Source organism: Pyrgilauda ruficollis, unplaced genomic scaffold (assembly GCF_017590135.1).
Source record: "Pyrgilauda ruficollis isolate IOZ18807 unplaced genomic scaffold, ASM1759013v1 scaffold7, whole genome shotgun sequence".
Classification (NCBI taxonomy): domain Eukaryota; kingdom Metazoa; phylum Chordata; class Aves; order Passeriformes; family Passeridae; genus Pyrgilauda; species Pyrgilauda ruficollis.
Window position 1 is genome coordinate 2,564,335 of NW_024528821.1, and position 23,234 is coordinate 2,587,568.

At 39.5% G+C, this 23,234-nt stretch overlaps 1 protein-coding gene across 3 annotated transcripts in view; it reads right to left on the reverse strand.

Annotated features, from left to right (window-relative positions):
- Window positions 1-23,234, reverse strand: part of DACH2 (dachshund family transcription factor 2) — a 247,595-nt gene that overhangs the window by 80,267 nt on the left and 144,094 nt on the right. For all 3 annotated transcript variants that reach the window (XM_041485379.1, XM_041485380.1, XM_041485378.1), the window contains exon 3: window positions 4,898-5,029. In XM_041485379.1, coding sequence (XP_041341313.1) covers window positions 4,898-5,029 — 132 coding nt within the window. The remainder of the gene's footprint in view (window positions 1-4,897; window positions 5,030-23,234) is intronic.

Sequence of the window (23,234 nt, forward strand, 5' to 3'; positions counted from 1 at the left end):
ACATGTCAGTGCAAAAGTATCAATTCTGCCCCTGTGTCGTTTGTGATGCTGATTTTCCTTGACAGCATTCCATTAAACCAATGAGTTTTTTCCCTCCTGATGGTTCCTTAAATATTCCTCCGAGTGATGTATTTGTGGTTTTTTAAACAGATTGTGAAGGATGTTTGCATTTGTGAGAAAACTGCATGGCAGGTACTGAAGGGAAAGAAGGATAAAAAGATAACACTTTTTTTTTTTTTTTTCTATGAGAGAGCTTTTTCTCTGATCCTCATATGCCAAAAGCTCGGGTGTTTTTCCTTTCTTTTCTGCCTAACTTAGCTCCCTGTCTGGAAATTAAGCAACAAGCCTCTACATACAGAATAACATTTTGACTTCCTAAGGAAATACCACTGAAACACTTAGTACTGTTTGATATCTCTCCTGGGAAAGCAAAACACATTTCTTAAATCATGCATGCTAACTCCAAAAGCCACCAGAAGGAAATATCTGTTTTATTCTCTGCTCTGAGGCTCAGCTCCTGTCACGACTGCCGTGCACCGATCCTTCCTGGCTCAGGCAGCTTGAGGGACGTCCAGGTAACATCACCCAGTCTCTATTTTACAACCTATCCCATCTCACACTTGTACACATCACCTGCTGCCATGCCATTAAAAAGAAAAGCTCAGATTTCAGCTAAGTTCCAAATCCCCCTAAGCAATGACATGCTAATTTCCAGAACACGTTTCACCTGGTTTTAGTGCTGGACAACGATGAAGGAGCTCATCTTTGTCAACACCTCTGTGCAACCAGAGAGCTTTTGTTCTATTTATCTTATTTCTACAGAAAATACAGAAATAACAGATCTGGCTGCGTGGCTGGGCTGGGAGAGAGCAGGAGTCAGCTCCAGCTGCTCACTCCAGCCCTTCCTCACTTCCCTAGAGGAGCAAAAGCCACAACCACTCCTGGCAACCCGCAGGTGCCACCAGCAACAAGTGTCCTCTCCAAGGACTCACCTGGAGGAGCCAAAGGAGGAGCAGATCACAAAAGACATGGCCACTGGGAATTTGAAATTCCAGAGGACGGATTTCTCCCATATCCAGGCACTTCCGTCCCTAACTACCTCGTTCTACAAATGCAGCCTTCCTGCCCAGATCCCACCCGAAGACAGAGACGGACACTAAGCCTCAAGGAAGAGCCAGCCCAGGTCGGCTGGACCGTGGGGCCAGAGAGGCTCCAGTGCCAGATTAAAGAGGATTTTCAACTGCCAGAGAAGTTTTGCTTCAACACTTCATATGATGAGTAGGAAGGTGCAAAAAAATCTCTTTCTCTTCTGCACAGAGAGTGGAAGGAGGACATCAATGTTCAAATGTATAACAGCATTCTTCACAGCACTGTGAACTAAAGCATTGCTTCAATTTAAAAAAACCTGCAAATTAAACTTTTTGGGGAATTTTCCCCCTATATTTTCAGTATTAACTCTTCCAACATTTGTTTTTAGTAAGTTATTTAGAATATCCCAGCACCAAACTCCACCCCTACTGAGATTATGGTAACATCATGAAAAGGAGACAGGTAGGACCTGATAGCAAAAAACCACCAGCTGGATTAGATAGCAGGAAAAGAAGTGGCACATTTATCCCCCTGTACCTTAGACACATCTGTAAGGTTCAATTCCACGCCTGCAATTTGCTAGAGAACACTATAATATCTGAGGAATTAGTCACTGATTGTGTTAGGTTGAGTTAAGAGCTCAGACTTTAAACTGACAGGACAAATTCTGGCTTCAGACAGAGAATTCTTACAAGTTTCCATCATCATAATGATGCACAGAGGAAGAAACTGTAGAAGTGACAGGCTAGGCATCAGTAAGAAGCAAACCAAAATTATTTCATACTTCACCAGATACAGATGGGGATTGAGATGAATATGCCAAGACATCCTCAACACTTTTTTTTTTTTATTATACTAATGGCCTGTATATAATGACACACTTGCAACAAAATCTGGCAATAAAGATTCAGGACTTAATACTGCTCAATTACATTTTTAATTTAAAATAAACAACAGCAAAAAGAGAGTGCTTCACTCATCTATCAGACTGTGGGCCGAGCAGGAAGGCACATATCCAAAAGTGAAATATTTAGTGGCATTGTAGGAAGGCAATGTGTAACACTGAGGTAAAAACCCAACTCAATTGTTTTAAGTAAAACTGCAACCCTTTGAGTTGTTACTGTAAAAAGAAAAAAAAAAAATCAAAGGAAGCAAAAGGTCCTCAGCTCTGTACAACCATATTTCTGATTTGACAGCTACAATTATAATCATTCAGACATCTATTTCCCACAAACTCTCCACAGCCATAACCTTTAGTGATTAATTATAAAGTTCCAGGAGCAATAGTACACAGACTAATTTCCTAAAACAATAAAACACAGAATTTCTCATTTGGAGCTAAATGAAACACGAACAGGTTGTTATTCATGCTGAAATCTAGATGCAGAGTCATGTTGCAGCCATTACAGAAGCTATTAAACACAACCTCAAATCAAAGAAACTGTAGGTCTTTCTCCTAAAATAAAATGTTTTTCTCACTTATGAGGCTTCTAACTCCTTTGTTCTGTTCCTTTCCACCTCTTCTTAGGAAAAAAAAATTCAAAATTCAATTTTCTTCCTCATTTCACATCCCCATTTTATTTTTAATAGTCATTTAACCTGTAAGTCTAGAGCAAAGCAAACAGTTGGTGAAGGTTTCATGCACACGGAATTATCCTGGTGTTCCCTTCACAGCAGATCGAAGTTAAAACCTGTGTATTAACTTCTAAACAAAATTCCCACTCTCTTCATGCCACACCAAGGAGTTTTCTGTAGTGAGTGTTTGATAATTTTCAGTTATTTTATTTGGTAAAATGTAACTTTTACACTCTTTTCATGGTGGTTTTCCATTTTGACACATCCTGCTCAATGTGAATCTTTGTAATGTGACCCAGCAATAAAGGAGGAATCCACTCATTACAAAAAATTATCCCGAAACTCAAGTTGCACATATTGGAAAGAGGAGAAATTGTGATTTTTAATAGGATTAGTACTAGTTCTTTCTGATAAGGACCTATTGCTCTGCAAGCAACACTGGCACTGAAGCCAGAAAATTTGCTCTTGGCAATTCTACTGCACCAGGCAATGGAAAGGGGAAAGAAGTGAGGAAAGATCTGCATGGAAGTGCCACCACACTCTTATTCTTCAGTCCCACTTTAACTAAAACTAGTGGGAATTTTTCCAAATATTCAAATTGGCATTGAGTTGGTTGTAGAACTCATTGAACTGCTAAACCACAGAGAACTCCCTTGTGAAGTGCACACCCTTGATGCACTGTCCAAAGGCTGGTGTGACAGGCCCTACAAAATTTCCTGTTCCATGTGGTACCTAAAATAACCACATTAATGTAGATCCTCCCCACATGAGGTACACAAATTCTGCCCTATCAGGTAACACACAAAACTATGAGCATTTAAATTAAGATTTTGTACAGCAGCTTTTAAAACCCCCATACCAACCCTGTAACTTTTCTGTATGAAGCTTCCTTACCCTTCTGCAGTAATTCCATCTTCAGTCCTTTTTGTTAGCATTCAGTGAACTTTCAGAATTCATTCTGAACTTCATACAAACTATTTTAGTTACAACCACTAAATAGGATTTTTCAGTGCTTTTTTTTTCTGAATTCAATGTGCACTAATTGATTAGGGTCTGAGAGGTGAATAAGAAATACACATCCTACAGAAGAGGAATCTGGGGAAAGGTTTAATGCATGAGTTAGAAGCCAGATTTCTTCAAATACAGATGAGTACACAAAATTAGCAAAAGGCAGCACCACTTTTGGAAAGACTGCTTTGTGCATAATTTGTCATGAATTCAAAGTTATTCCTTTAGAAAATGAGTCTAAGACCTCCCAGCTGCTGCTTTATTGGTCTAATAAATTACCATTTTGATGGGAGGATGCACATGCAGCACACAGCAGGCAGGAGCTGCCTCCGGAGCCCGGGAATGCCGAGGGGAGAGCGGGATGCCACGGGCATCACTCTGTGCCTCTCCTCTTGAATTGGCAATGGAAACAAACAAAATCTGCTCCCCAAGTGCCAGAAGTGTAGGATGCACTAAGAAGTGAGGCCAGGGGAAACTGCCCGTATTGAAACAGCTAACAGAGACAAAATGGATCTGTCTTGTTCCAGGCTCCCTACACTGACCAAGGAAAAATCTCTTCTATTCACCTGGAAGGACATCAGAATAAACAACGATTTCCTCTTGAAAGGATCCATTTTGACTTCACCTTCGAGCCCTGTTCTTGGGGGGCTGGGACCTGGGGAGCTTAGCTCAAATCTATATTTATGTTTGTGTAGCACATGAACGTGTTCCATGCCAGGGCCTCCTGTCCAAGGTGGCTCCAGCCACAGCCAAGGATTATCACAAACCCCCTGCACAGCTGGGCTTTGCAAATGCCCATCCAAGGAAAGAACAAAGTGCAGAAAAGCCATAAATTGGTGATGGAGCATTCCCTGCCTTACCTTTCTCCAGTGACCTGTGGAACTCAGGAGTTCCCACAGCCTGACCTTCTGGAAACCTTCCATCATTTACTGTAAACCCCAGACAGTGTCAATGCCAATGGAGAAATCTTTTGTTACTCCGGATGGATTTAGGGAGCACTTTAAAAGGTCTGTGTCCAACCCTAATGATGATGGTCCTTCACCAGTATTTTTCAAATAATTAGTGAAGGGAGCTTGAGGGAAAAAACTGGAGGAATATGGAGGAGTGAGAGCACTGGTTTTGATTTAGCACTGGTAGGGCAAAGCTTACAAAATACAAGAGCCCAAGAATTTGAGATCCAGGTGCTGAGAGCTCCGGGGCAGCTCAGGGACACAGCATCCCTTACCTGCATTAGAATTGAGCTCTTCATTTTCTGACTCTGTTCCATTCTGACTCCCACTTCCATGAAGGCTGTTCATGGCCATAAGTTTCATCTTCTGTAGCTTCATAGCCTCTGCCATGGCAGCTGCTGTCAGACCTGGAAAAATACAAATAAATAATATGCAGTGTCAGATTGTACAATGTGGCACTGCAAGTATGAACAGAACATTCCCTTTCAGTAAGACAAAATCCCATAAATTCAGTGGCCATTCTTAGTCCAGATAAGGAATGCTAACCCTGAACACCATCTTTGTTTTAAAGTCAAGCCACTTCAATACACCGTTCTAAGAATTAAAAAAAAAAAAAGAAAAATCTTTCATGTTTATTTTTCTTTTTAACATGTACAGCACAAAGAAATATTTATTTAATGGTATCCCTTTTGATTATACTTTTAAATATAATTTCCCGTCACTTTGATCACCTTGTCACTTTGATCACTTTCTGCTTGACTTATTTAGCTGCAACAAAATTTCCACATGCAGAGTAAAATACAGTATTCCTTAATTTCAACAGTTCAAAGCAAATTAACATGTAATAGTACAGCATTCATTGTTCTATTAAGCATCCAAATATTTTTTGTCCTTCTGGGAATTTGCTGGTTTGGAGTAATATTATTGCAAGATGAAAACATTACATTGGAAAAGTGCAGAAAAACACAATTTGGATAATTACAGAATCAATCCCACTTTTAAGAGACCATTAAGACCAGCAGAAACTCCCAGAATTAAGTGGAGTATTGGTAGAAGGTTTTCAAATTACTAAAACCCAATTAATTTCCAGCAGTAAAATAGAAGAATCAGAGTAACATCAGGCTACAGATTACCATAATTATAATGATTTTTTAAAAATATTATTTAGATTCCCAGAATCTTTTTTTCCTAAATGTGAAGTTTTTAAGTCTTATCATTTTGGCTTGGTCACTAAATAAAGAACCAGATTTTCTTCCAGACAGTACCAAATTACTTTTATTCTGGGCAAGATGAGACTGAAAATAATTTGAGGTTCTTGCAGGGAAATCCAAAAGATACAGGCACAAAACCAAAAACATCCGTAAAGGTACAACTGTTTATTCGGTTAGTTATGGATTAAATAGGTTTATTCTTCCCTTCAGTACAGGACTTGCTTTTATTATTTGCTACCTAGTTCCACAAAATCACTGATTGCATTTATTAAAACCCATGATTGTTCTAGCTTTGGTGCCTGTTCTAGCAACCCACTAAAATATCATACATCAAACCAGACTTAAATAATCTGCTTCTGGAAAGCATTGCTTACTGAGAGATTTAGATACTGATTAAAGGGAACTAATAATTTACACACCCTATCCATAAATTACAACACTCTTCTAAATGCTGCTAAGAATTTGACATTCAGATTAGCTCTGCTGCTCCTCTGAAGGGCTGCACAAAGTTCTCATTATTTCAGAAAGATTTAACAAAGGAAGCAATCCAGGACTGCATGGAGAGGGACCTTTTATCACACATGGCTGCAGCAATCTGGTCAAGTTCAGCAAAGATATTCTGATCATCACCAATATTTTTGTCTTTTAGGTTATTTAATGCAGCTCTCACTTCACACAAAAGACCACTATGCTGTAATTTTTTTTTAACACCCTTTAAAGTTCTTTTACAAATGCTACAGGTTTTTCATCAAGCAGATATAAAATCCTGATGTTTAAACTCCTGTTTTTATCTCAGACACTCTCACTTAATCCATCACAGAATACATCTTCAATGATAAAACTCTCCACACACTTTCTGGAGAAGATGAAATAGTCTGCAAACTTTTTCACTTTTTTTTTTTCTTAGAGAAAGGAAGTGGGATTGCTCTTTGAGTGAGTTTTACATCATTTTCAGGAAGTAAAAAAAACCTAAGCATCATCACAGTTCTGAGGAATTGACTGTTTTCAAGATTTCCAGGCACCTTTTCACTTGCTATTTTTAATCCATTTGCAAAGATTTCACATACATTTTAATGGTTACAAAAATAGAGTGTTGGAACATGGAGTTTTTTATTCTAACATTTTATCATTTGTATGTACCCAGGAATGCACAGATAAACCAATATTTCAGTGTTTTCATCAGGGTCAGTATTTATACAGGTTCTTGATATAGATTGGAAGCCATGAAATTTAATTAAATAAGTAAAACAGTAAAGAAACTATTTACAAGGAGCTAAATAGGGAATGGAAGAAAATTCAGATCTTTAGCAAAATGTTCAGAGAAATGACAAGAGAAAAAAATTATTCAGGGCGCTGTATTAAAACAAAACAAAAAAAGAGAAAAAGAGAAATCTCCCAAAACCTTCCACTGAAGACTTGTACCAGAAGTGCAATGACAGCAGAAAGGTACCACGGAACAAACAGAAAATAATAAACACAGTCCCCAAATCACCACGATGCGGCCTGCAGAAATTAAAGGTAATTATTGTCAGGCATTTCTGAGCTCCCTAACCAGACACAGCTGCCATAAGGACACCAGCCAAGAAACAGTGATGGATCAGAAAACTCTGCTGTGCCATCTGCCACACCAAAGTCACTCCACTTCAGCAGCCGAAGTTTGAAGAGTAAAGCACAGCCCCAGAGCAGAAAGCACCAAGGTCCTGCAGAGCCAGGCACAAGCCCAAAGACAGAGCTGGGATTATCCCAAACTCAGGGTCTGCAAAGTCTTTATTCCCTCACTCACTTACTCCCCAGTCTATGGAATTTCTTACTTGAACTAAAAGTCACAGACTCTGTCTGAGGCACTTTAAAGACAATGTACTAATTCTTCAGCATCCCTGAGAGACAATAAAATTGAGGCTAAAGCAATGGGTTCAGCAGTAAGGGGGTGCTGCTGATTGAAATGATTCAGAAAACAGACAGCATTGGCACAATCTTCAATTAGGTACCACCATGGTTAATGTCACTGGAGCTATTATTTAATTTAACTATTAATAAAACTCTTCCATAATTGACTCAGCTTGGGCTAGCTGTGGAGAAGAGGGCTGTTAGTTACTTCTGTTAGCTGTTAGTTCTTTGACTGACTTATCTAAGGATCTACAAAGAACTGAAGAATCATTTCCATTCTCCTGGATGAATCATTATCAGCAGCAGAATCTCACTTAGAGCACCTCACTTTGAAAAATGTCCTGGGAACTGCTGTAAGGTTTACATCTATCCCTCTACTTCCCCCTAAAAAAAAACAAAAAAGGATTGCTAGGAAAACCCACGTGCTGGATTACATACTTCAAAGCTTCTGGTTTTTCCTGCCCATTTACACTTTAAATTTCCCTTTCTTCAGTTATCTTCAGCCAGCTGCCATCAGTCAGGGAACACCCAGGAAATAAACTGTGGACATTTGTTGTCAAACAGGGACGTCCTTCACAACACCACAGCACAGGAGCAGTCTGGGACAGTCAGGAGGGTTTCCTGGCAAGGCTGCCCACAGCCCCTGGTGGGGCTGGTGCTCTTCAGCATCCCCAGTTACCTGGGCTGGCAGGGAGCAGCTCCTGGTGGGATCTCTGAGAGAGACACAGAATCTGGGAGCTGGAACCCGATCCCAGCTGCTCAGGAGCTCCTGGTGTGCATGGCAGAACCACCAGCTGCCATCTGTGATCTGCCTTCTGCGAGCCCAGCTCAGCCAGGACACTCTGCACCCTCCCTCTGATGAATTCTGCAGCACAGCACAGGGATTCATGTAATAAATAACCAAATATTTACCAAAATAACCCTGCAAGGACACACCAACCACACTCTTCATGCACAGGTTGCACTGGAGGAAAACTCTGCAGTTGCATTCTGGACAGACAGATCAGGTGTAAGAACCAAACCATTTTCAAATGAAGAGTCTGGATCCAAACTAGGGCCAAACTCCATACTGGAGTCTGGATCCAAAATCCATGCTGGAGTATGAGATTAGCAGACACTCAGGGTCACCTCAGAGCCTGAGAGCCCCAGAGAGGCTCCTCCAGCCCGGCCTGCAGCCCATCAGATCATTAATTGTTTACTCTCATATCCCATCACAGACTGCTGAAGGTTGTTCCTCAGTGAAGTCTCAGGAATTATTTCAGGAGAAGCAGCATTTTCCCTGCAAGCCCAAAGGTCACAGGTTGTGTGCTGTGTCCCATCCCAGGGCAGCGCTGACCCACCCCCAGCACCAGGGCACAGGGCACAGTGTCCCTTGCCCCCAGTAATGTCACAATTTATCCCTTAGCAAATACTTTCTGGTGTTTGGGTAAGAATCCAAAACTCAACTACATTCTGCTGGTGTCTTGGGTGCAAGTGACTCCTGCACATTTAACCACTGCCCAGTCACTGAAAATTGGATTTTGATGGTGAATACAAGGGCTCTGAGCTTTTCAGGTGACCCTGAGTGTCTGCTAATTTCATACTCCAGCTACAGCTATTTTTTTCCAGTTTCCTGATTAGTCAGACTGTGCCTCTCCTTCATATTAGTTTGAAAGCTTTTCTGTCAAAACTGTGAACAAGTAAATTAACTAAAGGAGAACTATGAGTAATCAAATCCTGAGGTTTGCAATTAATTAAATGAAATGGTGAGTCAGTGAACTGAAAAATGGTTTTATATTAAAACAAAACATTTAATTAAATTAACAGTCAACACATTGCAATTAATAATATTCAAAAGGAAAAATGAAACCCAGTTTAGCTGTGCCATATTATTTCAGTATAACAGTCAAGCATTGTGCATTGGCTTGTTTATTATTTGCATTCAAAGCTGCTATGGGTCAAGCATGCTGTGCTAAAACAGCAATGATAAAATATCTGGTACTATGAAATGTCAGTGTGAGAGACCATATTGCCAACAGTGAAAACAATCCTGAAACCTCCAACAAATTAGGCTTTCCAAGACTGAAAATGAACACTCACTTTAATTAAAATTAATAAGTGAATACATATAATATGCTTTACATTTTCAGAATGCCTGAAAAATCTTACTAATTAATTAATTTTTAAATCAGGCTGGGAAGTGAAGGCTTCTCTAGCTGAAATAAATCATCCATGCTTAGTGATAAACAGGGAGGCTAAATCCAGCAATAGACAAAGGACAGTGAAACTGAATTCTTGGATAAGAACAGTAAAATGCCCAAGTCTTAAAGCAGTTTGGAGATGGGTCCAAACTCCTAAGTCGTGTTCCTGCAGATGTTTTCCATGTTTGTGGACACACTCAAACAGCAGCAGCAGGAAAGTTCAGCTCCAGTGCATGTCCTGTTTGCAGTGGCCAGTGAAGGCACCCTGGGAATGGCCACAAAAATCCTTCAGTGTGCATCAGCTGAGAGACCAAGGACAGAACCAGTGAGGAACTGGTGAGGAACTGGTGAGGAACTGGTGAGGAACTGGTGAGGAACTGGGCACTGCAGGCTGGGCATGGATTTTGGAGAGCTCTGTGGTGGGCTGGGCTGTGGGAGCATCACCCCAGAGCCCAGGCTGAAATCCAGGACACCGCTCTGACACTGCCCAGCTGAAATGCAGCCAGGAGCCAAGAAATGCATCACAACACTGGAGCTTCTTTCATCTGTTCTTACACCTGCAGCCAGTTGTTCTGATATTACAATCATATTTCAAAAATATGCTATTTCCAATTTTGCAACAAATGACAACAAGACAAACTGACAAATGACAGCAAGAACTGTTTTTTTCAAGGAGAACATCTGAAATTCTGGATTTATCATGCTGCATGATCAAGGCAAAGGAGAAAATGAAGACTCCTTGATTTATCTTAACAGGGTTTGGAGCAACCTGGTCTAGTGGAAGGTGTCCCTGCCCATGGTAGGGGGTGGAATGAGATGACCTTTAAGGTCTCTCCCAAACCAATCTGGGATTCTTGGATTCTCTAACCACTTTGAGTTAATAAAAATTTAGAAACTACTGAAGATGATCCTCATCAAAACATTTCAGACAATACTTAAAAAATTTTGAGTGGCCTAACATTTTTAAATACCACCACTTCAAAATGTCAAAAACATTATACTACAGCAAAAGAATCCTACTGAGGGGGGAAAAAATCCAAACAAGTATTACTCATATTTATCAGGAATTGTGAGAAATTCATCTTTCACAGAGAAGCTCCAGTCATCTAGAAAATGTCACAGCCTTTTCTGGAGGAACTTGATGCCCTGCTTTTGTGTAGCCCCTAAATATTCCCCAGGTAACTTCCCCTTGTGCAGCTGCTGGATGGGGACAGAGCCACAGACAGGTCCCTTCATCCCACACAGGTCAATGGATGCTCCATCACCACCCAGGCAGTGATGCTGGGGAAAACACTGACAATGTCATTTGAAGACTTTGCCAAATGCTCAAGGGATCAGAATGAGCATTGCACAAATGTTTCTGACGGCTTGATTTTGCAATCCTGGTAATTTCTGTTTAACATGGTGTGCTCGCTCACCTCACTTTAAAATACAATTTCATGCAAAAGTTCACATGAGCACAAACAAGATTAAAACCTCCAAACATCAAAACATCCCTGCTACTCCGTGGAACAACTCACAGAAGCAACAGGTTGTCGCTCTCTAATTTCACACACATTTAGACAGTAGCAAGAGTCCTGATTCTTACAAATCTAGGGGTCTGCTTTAAACATGGGGAGAGTTCCAGATGCTTTCATCCCATGTCTGTCTCTATTATTTAAGTTTCTCGCCCCACTCATAACCTCTGTCCTGATCTTATCCTCCCTGACATCCCTCTGAAAGACTGGAAACAATTTTAATGTGAACATTTTCCATCAAGTACCTGGGATATTTTCTATCCTCCATCCACATGGGGAGATGATGACCCAAGAGCTGTCAGATTTCCCCTCTAGACCCAAGGGGCTCAGTTAGAAGCACACAGAAATTTTAATCCCAAATTTGTGCCTGGATGTAGTAAGAGGAGCACTCCTGTTCAAGCTGATGCACAGCAAACCCAGCTGTGTATTTCACACTTGACTTCCTATCCAAAAAGGCACCTGCATCTCATGTGAAACTGAACTGCAGCTTTCCCTCTTGGAGGGAAACAGGAAAATCAGAACTTCAGAAAGCACTGATAGGGTTACATTGCTTTTTTTTCCATAATTCTTACAGTGGGTCTCATGAGAATTGATTAATTTTGTGACATTTTCTGCTCTTTTTTACAATCACTGTCATGAGAATGATTTGTCAAGGCTCTAATGCGTAATACTTTTAGTATTCTGCACTACTGTGACCTTTACCTTCTTCTGTATATTTGATTGACTGACCACCCCACTTTGGATGTACAGCTTTCAGAAGATGGAAGCACACACCAGACACAGCAGCCACTGAATTATCACTGAAAAAATCACAACCCCTTGATAACTTTTACATTCTTCAGGGAAGACCCGATGCAATTTTAGTCATGTCATTGAAACTTTTTGACACAAAATGGAAATTTATAATATGGAATGTATTTAAGCAGTGTTTTCAAACATCAAGAGAGTGACAAATTTATGCACAAGGACTCTGATTTCACTAAGTTAATGCTCATAATCACCCAAACTCTCAAACTATCTGCTTATGCTTTCATAATGCTGTCACAGAATAAAGATTGCAATTCTATGAGATAAGGACTTAAAAAATTAAAAATTAAACCAGAAATGTGTTAAATTACCTCCCTGATAATTTAATAAATCCCACATAAATTCCATTTACAGGAAAAAAATATTAACTCCATAGTGCTAAACATTCAGAAGTCACAGGAAAGAATGGCAGTTACCAACAGCATCTGCTTCTCACTGGAGGACTTTGTAATCCATTTTAGAATATTCTTGGGTTCCTGGGAACCTAAAATTATGTTATCAATATATTAAACCTCACAGTCCTCATACTGATCATGCACATTCTGTTACTCCTCTATAATCACAGAAGTCTGCCATGGTGCACGTGCTGCCATGTGAAATCAGAATTTGCTGTTGTTTCTTTTTTCTCCACATTTATTCCTTTCCCATTACATCAGTTTCTGTGAGCTTCAAGCACCTGTCCATAAGCAGTAATGAGAGAAGGGAAATGGCAGAAGTTTTTGGAAGGGCTTTCAGCTAAGTACCAAACAGTCTGAAAGCTTATCTGGAGCTGGCACAAATCTCTTGAGTTTGTAAAATTAATTGGGCTGGAAGGTCTTCTGGGAATAAGGATATCTTTGTGAGTGATTTCAAGCTACTTCCTACTTGTGACAGGAAAATACTATACAAATATTTGTTTTGTATCAGATGACACATGGCAGCTACATCCCAGCTGTCTCAATCCACACTTTTAAAATGGTGTATTTCAAGGATTTTACGTGAATGGTGAGTTCCATAAATTCATCATGCTAAAATATTTCACAAAAAAACCTCAACACACTGCCAGGCTCAGCACTGCTGGTAGAAACTGGATTGTCAAAGTATGGTTTGCAAATTTGCAGAGTCATCCCCTACATGCTGCTTCCAAATCAACCATTTTCAGGACTCTGCCAAAACACAAACAGAATGCTCTGATCACACAAACTCTTGGTCACTTAAGGCTGAGAAATCTGTGGCCACTTCACAAAACCCACAAAAATATTACGCTTATTTGAAGCACAGCAATCTAAGCAATGAAAAGAGAGAACCCAGACACTCCTCTCCAAATGGCATTTAATTAGCACAACCTCAAAAGATTCAAGTTTGAAAGCAGCATCACTTAGGAACAGAATGCTGTTCTGAGACCTATAACCACTCTGCAATTCTGGCTGTTGAATTAAAGCAAAATATTCATGCTTTAAGATCATTTGAAAACCCACAACTTACTCACAGTGAAAAATATTTGGGCATGGCATTAGGGGATCTCCGGCTTCAAGCAGAACCTATCACATTTACACTTACTGTAATCAGACAAAATATGTAGAATGTAGTGCACAAATGTAATCTTCCTGGAATAGCCAATCCCCAAATGAATACTCCACTAATTGCTCAATGTAAAATAAAATGTAAAATAAAATGTAATGTAAATTGCTCAATGTAAAATAAAATAACATTTGGGGGAGCAGGGACCTCTACCTCTTCAAATGAGGACCGCCTACTGCCATATTATGATTTTATACACCTTTGGCTCAACAACCCTGTTAAGTTTCTGGTTTGTTTCCCATTTCAGGGAATGGAAAACCACATTCTCCCACAGCAGTCACAGCCTGATCTCCACGCAGTGCTCAGGAATGCAGATTTGCCACCAAATCCCTTCCACCAGTGCTGGCTGTGGCAAGAAGGACCCCGTGGTACCCTGGCACTCAGGGCAAACCACGAGCTTCTCCTCTGGAAGAAGGAAATGAGATGTTCTGGATGAGTTCCTTTCAGTTCCAGCAGGATCTGGACAATCCAAAGGACAAAAAACCTGAGGAAGGACAAGCTCCCATGCAATGTTCCAACCTGCAGAGAAATTCCTGTGGCAGGAGCTGCCCAGGCACCTCCCAGAGCTGCGCTGGTGCTCTGGGCTCCTCTGTGAGAGGGTGATGGATTTGTGCAGCCCCAAACTGCACGGGGAAAATGAGGAGGCTGCCCACAGGCTGCAGGACCAGGTTTAACTCCAGGGAATGTTCAGAGCACAGGTAAAGGAACAAAAGAGCCCTGTTTTCCTCTGGGGCATGAATGAATGACTATTGATCCCTCTGCCAGAGCGTGAGGAATGTGATTATGGAGGAGTGGGTACCTTTACTTGCTTTTCTTCAGCATTTTTTTTACTTCTGATCATTCTCTGTTTTTAAGTTACTTTCCTACAGCTTTGCTGAAGCTTATTCATGCACATTTACTTGCACAAATAACACGGGAGACAAGTAATTTAGTCCCAATAGGTTAATATCACCTTTGTTTATGAAGTTATGCCAGAATAGCTATTTCCATTTTACGCTGTGCAAGGTAAAGAACATTTTTCAAAGCTGAGACACTGACTGGAAGCTTATTTTCTTGTTCCAGGTGGTGAATAAAAATAACACGTAGAAGATGAACTACACCATTTTTAAAATCTTAAAGGATGTGTCTCTACTCATTGGTCAAGCTGAATTAACTTCCAGCCTCCAAGCCAAATGCAGGCTCGAGGAGGAGAGGAATAATTTAGTTACTGAATTGAAACACTGAGTAATCTAAAATTATGCAAATATTCTCTTTGCCCTTGCAAATCTTTACATACAAACTCTACTGGTCTTCACTCCTGAGTTTGCACCAGTATAGCTGTTTCATTTCTTCCAGAACTATGGCAACAAACATTTTTAGCTCAGGTTTTGTGCAATTATTTCCGTAGTCAAAGTATGTTCAGATTTTAAAATAGATTCTCAGGATTTTTAAAATTGAAATGAAATAAATTTACTTTAAAAATAAAGCTGCATTTAATATAAATGATGTCCAAGATGTACTGAGATATTTTTATTAAATTCACTAAAATACTGCAGGTATCTTTCATCCTGCTTTTCCAGAATTCTACATTATATAACTAACCCCTTGCAAGCATTCCTTTTACAACTATTGCACTCTGCAGTCCTCAACCATTTCTCAATACTAATACTGTACTTTTTGCAGCTGTTTAGAGTTGAGAGGTTTAAATCTACTGTAAGGCATTTCCCACATTGCTAAATTCATTATTATAAAGTTATCCAGGAAATATTCCAATGTATTCCCAGTAAGCACTTAACTCTGGTTTTAGAAGCTTAACATGCAAAACATCTGTCAATTCTGAAGTTTATTAAAAAGAGAAATACTGCTTCTTCTATAGATATTCCTTTGAAATAAATCTTTTCAGTATTTATCTACTATATCCTTTAACTGACATTTCCCTAACAGTAGCACTACATTGATAAGAATAGATCCAACAGACATTTATCAATTAGTATCTGAGCAGCTCAGTATGCTAAACAGAAATCCTGACTGTAATTTTATCCCCCTGCATATGTTTAGGAACTGGTACGTACTTAAGAAAACCTACTCACTTCCCTTGGGCTGTGGATGGATGTGACACAGACTCCCCTAATGTGAAGGAACTTAAAGATGACCAAGAAACTTATTTATATTCTCTTCAGGAAATAAATAATTTGTCCTTACTTCTTTCAAAAAGCCACCAAACTGCTCATACTTGAGAAGAAAATTAACCCCTTTACTGATTAATCACTAGGCAGCTTTGACTGGTGAAGAGAAAATTGTATTACAAATGAACAGCTACCTGTTATCAAATTACAAGGCATTTCCATCAAAGGACCCAGAAATGCAGCACATTGACCAGTTAACCTGTTTCCACTGACCTGGGGGGATTTTTCCAGTTAACAGCTTCTGAAGAATGCTGCCTTTTGATTCTTGTCTCTGACACAAAAATGATTGTCCCATTTAGCCACTGCTCTATCACATACATCAGAGAATCCTATTTACTCACACGCTACTGGAACATTAAAACACAATACTGTGATTGTCTCTGGAAAAAAATTCTAAAGATTGACTTTTTTCCTTTTTTTTTTTTTTTTTTTTTTTTTTTTGTAAAGGGAGTAAGATCAAAAGCTAACTTTAATAGATGTTTGACTAAGGTCACACTCCTAGGAAATGGAACATTGAAGATGAAAGAGAACAAATAGATTTGGGTTTTGATCTCAGCCAAATGCAACTGGCATTGTTTAGCTTTTATAAAATACTTCAACTTTAGGCCCTATCTGACTAAAAAGAATTGGTTGAAGGTTTCAATAGTTTGGTAAGACTTCAACATGTACCAACTTTTGGAAAAACATCTGAAGTATCTGACCAGATTTTTTTCTTACTGGAATGATGTCAGGTCAATTCTAAATACTTAACTTGTTGTTAAGGCTAGATGTATATAAACCATTTTAATAATATATTTTGCTAATTTTAGGCCAATTTAAGAGTTACCATCCACTGGAGCTGTAAAATCAGACCCACTGGTACTTCTAGTAAGAAATTACAGGGGAAAGTACAGAGCACTGAGAAAAGGAATTGGAATACTCAATTCAAAGAAGCAACTGTGTCCCTAACCCAGAGTGCAATTCAGATCCTTTTCCCAAATTATTTCACAGTTCTTGGGGACATCCACACTTGTAACTAAACAGAAGTAAGAGAGGAATGGATTACAATCTACAAACTATTACTTTCAAACTTGTCAGCAGTAATGGTGTTTGCTAACTGAAGACAACTTGCTTAATTAAGAAAAAAGATGAGATAACACTCATTAAAGCAATATGCTTAAAATCATTACTATTGCTAGAAAAAATTAATTATCATTAGCCACCAGAAGAACTGCAGAAACCTCTAAACCACTTGGTAGGCTACAAACTTTCCAAAGGAGTTCCATGAGCCCTGATAAAAAAATCAGCGACGGCAGGAAATGCCCCAACCCCAGGGTTCAAAACTGCCTTTTTAGTTTTTGATGAAAATTAATGATTTACACCACAAACTGTATCACAATAAAAATTACTGAATCTGAGTTATGCAAACATTTGCCCTCAGAAGCTCTACAGAAATTATATAAAGGGAAGAATTTCCTGCTCTTCCTTTCAAATTATTCTATCTCTGTATTACAGCAGCGACAAGGAGCTGATAAAAAAATCAGTGATGGCAGGAAATACCCCAGCCCCAGGGTTCAAAATTGCCTTTTTAGTGTTCTGATGAAAATTAATGATTTACACCACAAACTGTATCACAATAAAAATTACTGAATCTGAGTTATGCAAACATTTGCCCTCAGAAGCTCTACAGAAATTATATAAAGGGAAGAATTTCCTGCTCTTCCTTTCAAATTATTCTATCTCTGTATTACAGCAGCGACAAGGAGCTGATAAAAAAGCTGAGATATTTCTAAAGACACAAAGTCAGGTATTTATCATCATGAAATGTGACACAGCAAACCAGAAGCCCTAAAAGCAAAGTAGGGAAGGAAGAGGGGATTCTCCCCCACATTCCTCTCACTGCCTTTCTCCAGGGCCACTTAAAGCCCACCCCAAAGGCACCTTGGCAATGTGCTCTCCCACCTCCAGCCACAAATTCAACCACACCCAGGTTCTTTCTTTCTTTATACTCATTAGTTCTTAAAAAGGGAAAATATCTCAAACTTTCCTCTCTTTTGTTCTAGAAGGACATGGCCTGTTACACCTTTTGCTGTTATTTATTACTTTCTGTACCACAATTCTGCTGCTGAGGCAAGAAGCGATTTGCTGAGCCCACCTGGACACGGAGATCTCTGCAGGGCAGAAACCCCACCCAGCTGAGCTCTGACCCTCCCAGGCACAGAACACCTGCACCCAGCAACATTTCAGCTACGGCACTCCCAGGTATCACAAAAATGCACCTTTATTCACTAAACCTACCTGCAGGACCTCACCACACATCACAAACAAACCTGGTTCGTTCCTCTGCACCTCAGTTCACTGTCACCCGAAAAATTACAGCCCCATCTTCAGATCCCAGCCAGCCTCCAGTGCCAGCCAGCACTGACCCACAAACCTGATGCTTAAAACTCCCTGCCTCAAACCAGAAGGGCTAATGACTGACAGAAAAATAATACAAATCTAAAACAACTCGACTTCACACCAACACAGAAGAGCTGTTCAGCAGTGTTAAAATACCCTCTTTTCAAGGACAGAAAACAAGGATGGAAGCAAGCTGGATATTAGCTTAGGTATAAACTTATCCACCCCACATGGAGGGGGTTTTATTATATATAATGTGTATAGGTAAATAAGTAAATATATTCCACTCTTGTTGATGATCAACACCCAATGTGGAATTCCTGTTTCTCCTCAGTTTTATTTCTCCAGGCACTGAAAATTTTTGATTCTTCTTGAAGCCAGGAGTATTTTCATTTCTCTATCCTTAAGATATGAAGCCCATGAAAGTTCAATAAAAATTTCCTTTGTTTTAGCAGCTGAACATTTGCTATTCTGCATATCCCTCAAAGGACACAAAACCCTACAACAATAATTATAAAACACATTTAGGCATCACCAAAGCAGGTCTGGGTCTTGTCCATTTCACTGTCCAGCAGCACAAATCTGAATCTTGCTTTTTACACATTTCCCAAATAAAATTATCAGTCTAAAGATTAAACTGTGGAATTTGTGATTACTGGTATTTCCAAAGAAGCTCAAGAAAAATGTGCTAAAGGACAGAAAAAAAAAATTGCAATCAAACCAATTAGTAGAATGCTATACAAGGTATTCAGATGTATGGTAAATGAAGATATATCTTCAGTCTTCCAACTGTTCTGCTGGTAGGCTCAAGTTTCAAAATATTGTGCTTCTTAAACAATGAAATGAATAAATGCTTCACAATCTTTTGTGTCTGGTTCTGTGCAAGAAAAGGGATTTTTTAAAAAACAAGAGTGTATTTATGGATAAACATTAACTTCTATCAAATAAAAACCCGAAGACTACAAAGCAAAAATCAGAGCAAAATAGTGCTTGATTAATTTGGTTCTTAGCAGGAATATAAAAGGACCAGCCTGTGGAGGATATCATAAGACTGATTTATATTACAAACCCTGAACTATTGAGGTATATGCTTATATATCACATTTTATAAGAGGCATCATGGGATCACACCATCTGGTACAGAGACATCAATAACTGCACCTTTTACAAAATAACAGCCAGAGACCGAAAATGATCACGGCGAGGTTTTCTTTTGTGTTCTTTTTGAGTATGGAAATTTCCCAGTGAAAAGCAGGAGCACAGGAAGGTGCAGCAGGAGCAAAGCCCAGCCCTGGAGGGGCACAGGGGTCCCCACTCCCCCAGGCCCTGCAGACACAGGCAAGGGCAGCCACGTTTACTGAAGACATCATTGTTTTACTCTTGTCTGGATGATTAAATATTTTTGTCCTTGAACAAAAATATTTAGTCTCCAGTTGTAAGTGCAGAAAACAAACTCCCAGCAGGAAATGAGTTATTCTTCCCTTCCTGAAAGAACTCGTAATATGATGAGCATAACACCACCAATGATGGGATGAAATGGTGTTTTAAACTGTAGAAATAACAAATCTATTATGAATAATTCCTACCAGAAACCCTGGAAACTGGACAACCTACTGCCAGTTCTTGCTTTACGCAGTGAAAACAGAATATTAAGAAGGAAAACTGTACAACTGGATTTCTACTGGATTTACTCACAACTTCCAGTTTCACTCACTCACAGGTGCATAAGTGTTTCAGATTCTTGTATTTCCTTTTTGGCCAAACCAGACAGGAGGCAAAAATGCAAAGATGTGCTGTCCCCTGACACATTAGGATTAATTATGGGGAAAAGTAAATGAGAACTATTTCATCTTCAAAGTGCTTTCCTAAGACATTAACATCTAATAACAGTATTAAAGTCACATTATAGGTCTTTAATCTGTGGCGGTAATAATGCTGTCTAGTTTAATAAAAATACTCATTAAAATAAATATTTTGGCTATTCACTTTTAGGAGTTTGCAAAACTGTATTATTACCAAGTTGAAGACACTTTGGGATAGTTCAAACTAAATTTTGAGAGCAGCACTGCTGCAGCAACAGCAGCTTGGTTCCCTTTCCTTGCTTACCCATGATCTCCTAGAGAGAAATGAAACCAGCTTCAGCAGGATTTCTCATGTCAATACTTTTAAAAAAGAAAAAAAGCAATAGAAGTTGTCATGTATCTTGAAAGCAGTGACTAAGTAAATAATCACAAAGAAGCAGAGCTCAGGAATTGGGCACTTCTACAAACCTGATGCACAGACAAGGCAGTACCCAGCTCACCCAGAGACATTCCTCACCAAACTCTACTGGAATTCCAGCAGAGGGACCAGCTCTATTTCCAAACTGCAATAAGATAATTACTGTTTCACCAGGAATGGAATCTTTGAAGCAGGAGCTTCATGTCAAAGATTCCTGGCCCAGCCAGAGTGACACAGGTTATTGGTACCAACTCACTCTGACACATTTCATGAAACAATTCACTGCTGAGGATATTTAAATGGTAGTAAATAATGTTCACTGCTCTAAGAACTGCCCTTTTAATTTGCTAAGGAGTTTGAAAAGGCATCATAACTTCTTGCTGGGTTACATTTACAAAATTGAGTGTCAGCTTCCAAGTTTTGGGAGCTGTGATAGTTGAACATTCATCTGCAACACTGCAGGCACAGCATTAGCCAATGAGAGGTTAATTAATTAAGTTGTTTACCAAAAGTAAGAAATAAAACAAGCATATTTTTGCTGCTGGCTTCACAGAAAGTGCAATCAGCATTTTCAGAGTGCAAGGTAGTCTCTCTTTGTGATTGTTTTTGGCTGGCTGACATTTTCTTGCCAACAATGTGTTATTGCTTGCTCTTTTTTTTCAACAATTATTAAACTGAAGTAGCTGAAAGGCTTCTAAATAATATTCCAGCCCTGTCTTAACTCAGCACTTGGAATTCCCCTGATTTTGTTTTATGAACTCTATGTCTCCTCTTTTTCCCCACACAGCACCTTGGTACAGGGGCAGATGGAAGCTGGATAATCTCAATTACAGGTGATGGCAGATGAGGTGAACTGGTACAAAGAACAATGTCTTTCCTTTGAGATTTCTGCTCTTTATCTTTCTTGGAGAGCTCATTCCTGTTGGCCTGGACTGGTGCATTTGATGAATGGGTCAGCAGCAAGGGTCTGTGTGAGCAAATGAGTAAGATGCACATCCCATCCCTCAAACCATAATGAAAATCTTTATGAGATTGGATTCATGCTTTGAGATGACCTCAGAATATGTTCCTGCTTTTTTACATATTACAATTTAGTTATCCAGTAACAGCATGAAGTGCCAGCACCAACCATTCCTGAGAGCTGGGAAGGCAACTCACACAGGGATATCTTACAGAGATACTTGAATTAATTTTTAAAACTCCATAAAACAACAGTAAGACAGACTTTTCTAAACACGAGTGTTCATATAATTTCTTTGAAGCAACACAGCTGCTGCCAAAAAAGCTGGTTTCATGGGCAGAAAATGATCTAAATTGACACAAGTTGCTCAGTCCTATCTTTTTTTCTTAATTAGCATGTAATAAGACCACAGAACTGATCTACAAGAAACACCTGTCTATATCTGAGAGCAAAGGATGACATTATTTCTGCTTAATTACCAGCACCCATACTCACACCTCTGCATTGCCAGAACTGACCAGATTTACCCCAGGTGGGATCTTCTTTCTCTAAACCTCACTTGCAAATTTGCTACTAGTGACTAACTGCAGAAAAAGTTGCCAAAATCCCCTTGACACCTTGTGAGAAGGATCAAGGTGAGTCTCAAAAACTTCTCTCGTTAAACCTGTTACAGAAGTTCCTCCCAAAACAGTTTGTTATCACAAAAGTAAGTATTTCAGAAGTTCTTGGTGAGTTTTTCATTGAAATTTATTATCTCTAAAAGCTGCTGGTTGATAATTTAGTGACATGAACTGAAAATTATTCAGTAAAATCATTCACTTTGCTCAACCCATGGCTCAAGCTTATATTTCCTCAGCAAGGCCATTGATTGATATAAATGATATTTAGCAAGTGGAGATTCATTCTTTCATTCTTTCTTTTTCATGATGGAAAAAGACCTAATTTTCTTTCAATCATTAAAAGCCAAGAATAACTATACCCAAAAGAAGGTGAAAAAGTACAACAAAAATACGTATCAACTACTATGGTCTGGACAATGAAATCCAAGAATATGATGAAGAATATACACAATCAGCACATAATTTATTGATTGCCCCTTCTCCAACGAAGGGCCATCAGCTAGTTTAAAAGTAAAATTACATACTAAAATAACAGCAGAGAGAGAAAAAAATTATGAGGGTCATGCAAGGGGAAAAAGATGTATCTTCAGCAAAGATTTTTAAATGAGATGGAGAGTCAATGAGGCAGAGAAATGCAGGAAAGCCCTTCCAGAAAGAATTGCAGAAAAGCAGGTTCTTTTAGCATTAGCAGTGAAATGTGTAGTGGCAGCATGGGAAAGAAAAGGGAAAAAGCAAAGCAGACACTCCTGAACTGCCCTAATCCTGCTTTTTAGAATATCTATTAATTACATTAGCATAATGGAAGTTGTCTGAAAGGCCAGACAAAACCAGGAGAAGAAAATAAATGACTTGTGCTAACAGATGTGCTGACAGGTTACACGGCTGCAAAGGTGAGCTCCAGTTGTGCCCAAGCCATGGACTGCATCACCCAGCTCTCCCTGAGCCTGCAAACCTCCTCCCAAATCCCAATGCCTGCCCTGCTGCCTGCACAGCACCTCCACAGCAAATCTGTGCTGCTGCCACATCACTGATGTCACTCCTGTCCCTGCTGGGGACCGGCCCGTTCCCGGTCACCGGCTCCAGCTGCTGCACTCGGGGTCAAGGC